The 5,964-nt window shown below is 50.2% G+C and overlaps 1 protein-coding gene across 4 annotated transcripts in view; it reads left to right on the top strand.

Annotated features, from left to right (window-relative positions):
• The first annotated feature begins 3,601 nt into the window (after nt 1–3,601).
• The window catches only part of LOC127000359 (delta and Notch-like epidermal growth factor-related receptor), a 189,996-nt gene continuing 187,633 nt past the window's right edge, over nt 3,602–5,964 (top strand). For all 4 annotated transcript variants that reach the window (XM_050863992.1, XM_050863993.1, XM_050863991.1 and 1 more), the window contains exon 1: nt 3,602–4,549. In XM_050863992.1, coding sequence (XP_050719949.1) covers nt 4,046–4,549 — 504 coding nt within the window. In that variant the 5' untranslated portion in view covers nt 3,602–4,045. The remainder of the gene's footprint in view (nt 4,550–5,964) is intronic.

Genomic DNA, 5,964 nt, shown 5'->3' with positions numbered 1-5,964 from the left:
AAAGGAAGGGAAAAGATAATGAGAAAGAAGACGAAGAAAAGAGTGAGGTGAGAAAAAGGGAGAGGGGAGATGAGAGGAGAGGAAGGGAGAGGGGAGGTGAGATCTAGGGGGAAGCGGTGGTCCTTGGCCTGAATAGGATTAGAGACAAATATGGTTGGACGTCGCTTTGAGAGAATTTAGGAGAGAATGACGCGGCGCAGAATGACACGACTGCTTCTGGTGGTTGGAGGGATAGGGGTGGTGGTGGTGGTGGTGGTGGTAATGATGGTTGTAAAAAATGATGATGCTGAGAGTGCAGATGATGTTAATTAATGATTCTTCTAATGGGGATGCTAGGAAAACACACTCACACTATCGCGCGCACACACACACACACACACACACACACACACACACACACACGCACGTACACAGAGTAAAACAAAAAAAACGAAGCCATATTAAAGAGAAACCCTGTAATTCCCATAATCAGGGCAGGTTAGGTAAGCAATACACACAAAATTAGTCTGGGAGGGGGTGGAAGGGAGGAGGGGGGAGAGATGGGGAGGGGAGATAGGGACTGGGGAGGACGGGTCGGGGTGAGTGAGGCAGCGGGTGGGAAGGTAAGGGGCGGGGAAGAGGAGGAGGAAGGATGGGTGGGTGGGAGAGGAACTGGGAAGGGGGTGAGAAGGGGAGAATAATTATGATGGGGAGGTAATGGGAGGAGTGTCTGAGGGGTCTTAGGGGGTTGATTCGGTGGGTGAGGAAGGGGGGTGAAGCTAAGGGGAGGGAGGAAGGGAGTAATATGAGAGGAGAGAAAGGGAGGGAAAGTGTGGGGAGGTTAGATAGGGACAGGAGGTGGGGAGTGTGGGGACTGGTTCGGTGGGTGAGGAAGCGGGAAGGGAAGGTAGGGGAAGGGGAGGGGGCAGTGATGTGTGGGGAGGGAAAGGGAGGGTGTCAGGGGGGGATGGGAGGGGGAGCTAACTAAATTATATTAGAAAGGATTTCCCATTCTCCCAAATTAAAGTTCCAAGTCTATTTTCGGTTCATCAACGACCATTCTTCACACACACACACACACACATACACACACACACACACACACCAACGAAACCATTAATCAATCTCTCTCTCTCTCTCTCTCTCTCTCTCTCTCTCTCTCTCTCTCTCTCTCTCTCTGAAGGGACCCTGTGGACGTATATTAGCGCGAAATTACACCAAAATTACGTCAAATATAGTCCACAGATGCTCGTCCGCGGCTGCTAATGACCCTATACCTGGTTACTACCTGTGATTGCACCTAATTAGTCCGCGTGTCCATTAATGCGCTGCCTCTAAACTCTAATCACCGTGATCCTAATTATTGCCATCCTCGGTAATAGGGGGTTACTGTGTCTATTTCTTTTGCTATCTGTCTCTGTCTATTTGTCTGTGTTTGTCTCTCCCTAACCTACCTTACTCCCTAACCCTATTCGCTGGCTTCCAAACCTATTCAACGCCCCCTAACTTCCTAATTATTGCCATCCTCGATAATAGGGGGTTACTGTGTCTTTATCTCTTTTGTTGTCTGTCTCTGTTTGTCCCTTTGTCTGTGTTTGTCTCTCCCTAACCTACCTTACTCCCTAACCCTATTCGCTGGCTTCCAAACCTATTCAACGCCCCCTAACTTCCTAATTATTGCCATCCTCGATAATAGGGGGTTACTGTGTCTATTTCTTTTGCTATCTGTCTCTGTCTCTTTGTCTGTGTTTGTCTCTCCCTAACCTACCTTACTCCCTAACCCTATTCGCTGGCTAACAAACCTATTCAACGCCCCCTAACTTCCTAATCATTGCCATCCTCGATAATAGGGGGTTACTGTGTCTATCTCTTTTGTTGTCTGTCTCTGTCTGTCTCTTTGTCTGTGTTTGTCTCTCCCTAACCTACCTTACTCCCTAACCCTATTCGCTGGGTAACAAACCTATTTACGCCCCCTAACTTTAGTCATTCTAACCTAATCTTCGTTAATCTGCCTTGTCCCCAACCTCGTCATTTCGTCCCTAACCAGCTCTCACCCCCGCGCCCTTACCTTCCCTCCGTTCCCGAGACTCACTGTAGAATGGGTAGTCGAGGCAACACATACACACACACGTAAAAGGCCCCGTCCCTGACCTCCTTTTTTCCTCCCTAACTACCTTTTACTCTCGTACCCTTTCCTTTACTGTGATTTATTTCTTACCTTTGTCTATTTCTGTGGCTGTGTCCGTTTGTCTGTCTGTCTGTCTGTCTCTGGCCGTACCGTCACCACTCTCGCCCCCTTCCCATTCCGACGGTTCTTTTCTTCACTTTTTTTTATATTTCTGTGTTTGTATTTTGTGGTTGTCTATCCTTCCCTGCTCTTATCATTCACATCAATTTCTTCTTTTTTTACAATAAGGGTAGCAAATGAAAGGGCAAAAATATACAGCACAAAAAAGCCCGCTAGCACCCGAAAGATTACCTGCATTCCTACCATTCCCTTTAACTTGCCAAGAACAGTAGGGCAACACCTGTACCCCTACCCATGCACACACACACACTCACACCTAACACCCCTAATACTTCGAACTCGTGGCTGAGGCGCCGCACGCACTCCTCGCCGCCTCCCCGCCCGCTCCCGCCCAGGTCACGCCCGGCTAAAGTTGTTGATTAAAGGAAATTGGCAGAGTTGGCCCACATTTTAGGGCGAAAGTTTGTGCGAGCGAGCGAGTGGTGAACAAGGCCGACGAAAGCGTTTTATTTCGGCAACGGTTAAACAAATGCGTGTGCGTGTGTGTGTGTGTGTGTGTGTGTGTGTGTGTGTGTAATTCACCTCTTGGTCTGCTGCGGGTCTCTCTCGAGACAGCCAGCCGTTCCCCTACGGAAGAGCACAGAGCTCGTAGTACCGATCTTTGGGTAGGACTGAGACCACTCACACACAACACACCGCGACAACGAGGCCACAACTCCTCGCCTGACGTCGCGTACCTACTCACTGCTAGGTGAACAGGGGCTACACGTGAAAGAAGATAAACCCAACTTATCTTCACCCGGCCGGGGAATCGAACCCCGGTCCTTCTGGTTGTGAGCCAGACGCTGTGTGTGTGTGCTCGTTTGTGTTGAAAAGATCTAGGTCACGCATGAAAAAGGTAAAAGGTTGCCATACATATTTTACGAGGCTGCAAATACAGTATATAAATTTAGTGTTGGGAGCACTGCGTTGCCTCCACCATCATCCCCCGTCAACAAGAGGCAGAATCAGACAAGAAATACGGAATAATGGAACATACGAACATTACTGGACTTCAAATACGATCCACAAGTTTCATGCTGAGTCTTGTATTTCCTCAATCAACATTTCGCATCAGTAAAAGTGAAGGCTTCAAGTTAGCTCTTCAGATCACGGCTCCGGGAACCATAATCTCGGGCATCCATCTCATGTTTCCAAAGCTTGAGTTAATGCGAGTTATCACCTTTGATCACGACCTTCGGGGCCTTAAAAATGTGTGTTTGTGTGTGTGTGTGTGTGTGTGTGTGTGTGTGTGTGTGTGTGTGTGTGTGTGTGTGTAATCTAAATATATCTTCATTAAACTAACTATAACACTTACTGGAAATCGATGTAGCATAACTGAAATTTGTGGCCAGCAAACTCTCTGTCTGTCTAACTACTTATCTACCTCTCCATCTACCTGTCACTGTGTGTGTGTAACCGCCGTGCTCTCCTTGCAGGGCGGCGCGCCAGCAGAGGATGCCGGGCCGCGGCTCACCTGCCTGACCCACCGCCGACGCCGCCAGCTGGTGACGCCGCCGTGAGTGGTCGCCGCAGCCCCCCTCCCCCTCCACACATACGCCCACCCCCCGCTGCCTCCCCCTCCCCCCAAAGGACTGTACTCCAGTGTTTCCAGGACAGTCATTCCCGTGAACACCACGCCTGAGCGCCTCGCCTTGCGCCGCATGATGTGACTCCCCCCGGCAGGAGCAGTGTAGCGGTGCGCGGCGCGGTCCAGACGCCCATGAGCCAGGCAGCGCCGCCTGCCTCCCCTCCCACGCTCCTGTAGTGCCGTGCGTCATGGCGGCCAAGCTCCCCCGCGGCGCCTGGGTGGTCGTGGTTTTCCTTATGGCCCCGGGGTTAAGGGTCGGCGCGGCGACCATGGACAGACCTGAGGGCGCCGTTCCGGGCCAGCCCCAGCCACGCCCCATCCCGCCGTTCTCTCCCTCCCTGGAACTCGCGCGCTCCATGGGCTCTTCCCCCGTCACGCCGCAGGGCAGGGACCCGCCGGCCCTGGAGAGCCCCCGCGCAGCCGTCACCAAAACCAGCACCACGCCCATGGAGGATGCCCTGGAGGACGCGGCGGTGGCGTCAGGGGACTCTGAGGGCCAGGACGTGTACGAGCGAGGCGCCGTGTATGACAGAAGTCAGGACCTGGTGGAGGAGCACGTGGAGGAGGCCCCGCTGGGCGACCTGCCGCTGGGCGAGGAGGAAGAGCAGGACGTGTGTCCGCCACGCCTCCCCCACGACTACATCACGTGGCGGCGCAACAACAGAGTCGTCAGGGCCACGCTGCCCCACCAGGTGAGTGCTCGGCCTCCGGGACATGCACCGTTCAGAACTCTATTATGTTGTAGGTTATGCTTGGAGCGAGTGATCCTGTTGACTAGCTGTGAGCGGGTGATGCGCTTGTGGCACTAATCCCCTCAAGGCTTTCGTACCATACAAACAGCGATGCCAAATTGACGTACTCTGAACATCGTTTTTTTTTATCATTTTCATTCCTAAAACTCTCGTACCTTTACAAATAACGATCGAAAATTAAAGTTATCGCTGAAAATGTTAAGTAGTGATTGTTTTCTTTCATTTTCGCAATTGTTATATGTCAGAAACTACGAAAAGGCAATGGGATGCGTACGATAAGTTGGCAACGCTGCATACAAACCCAAGCCGCACACACTCCTACAAGTACCGAGTGACCCTCCGACACGCTCTGAGGGAGGCGGTCTTGGCGGTCAACACATAAATCCACGCTCCTCCGGCCTCCCACTATGCCTCCCCCACACCCATCAATACAGTCTCTCCTCCCGCAACCTCCCTCACTTTAAGATATTTGGACATTCCTCGCTCCCTATATTGTGATACTCCTTCCTTCTAATCATCGTACATACTCATCTCACTAACCCTTGAAATCCTAAAAGCTCCCACAGGCACTATAAAGCATCCCACTCCCAACCCGCACCTCTCCCCACCCCCGGACCCTTGATAATCCCCCGCTAACACCCGCTGGGCATTGATAAAAGTTCAATTCAGTGTTGCTCTCCACGCCACTACCGGGAAGCGTTTTCCATACTTTCCAAGGCAATTAGATCAGCGGAAGCAATTATTCAGGCAATTATTCATGCAAATTGCCCCTCGCATTATTAGAGTACCCGCCGACACACCAACCGACAGGCGGACAGACAGACAGACAGACAGAAGGGCAGACAGACAATTGCTTGATGCCCTCCAATTCTTTTTTTTTTCAAAGGGAACATGTCGAACTGGTTGTAAAGAACAGAAATTTGTGCTATGATGAACGAGTTGGCGGTTAATGAGGAAGGGAGAACTGCCATAAAGGAGGAGAAAGGAATAAAGAAAATGGATAGTGAGATAATGAGGGGAGAATGGGAATAGGGACGCTGATAATGTTTAAGACGATTGAAGAAAAGAGACGGAGCAGAAGGGCTAAGAAAAACAATAACCGTGGAAAACAAATTATACAAAAGACAAAGAAAATTAAACACCAAACAGAGAGAAGAATAGACATAGAGACACCTTAGAAGAGAATAAAAAAAAAAAACATACACAGAAACATGACCGAAACTTCTGAAACCTAAAAATCACAAACCTAACAAAGAAAAGTAAACACCAAACAGAGAAGAGAATAGACATAGAGACACTTTAGAAGAGAATAAAAAAAAAACATACACAGAAACATGAACGAAAATTCTGAAATC

Source organism: Eriocheir sinensis, chromosome 18 (genome assembly GCF_024679095.1).
Source record: "Eriocheir sinensis breed Jianghai 21 chromosome 18, ASM2467909v1, whole genome shotgun sequence".
Lineage (NCBI taxonomy): Eukaryota > Metazoa > Arthropoda > Malacostraca > Decapoda > Varunidae > Eriocheir > Eriocheir sinensis.
The sequence above is the reverse complement of the archived record's forward strand: the minus strand, read 5'-3'. Positions and strand labels throughout refer to the sequence as shown.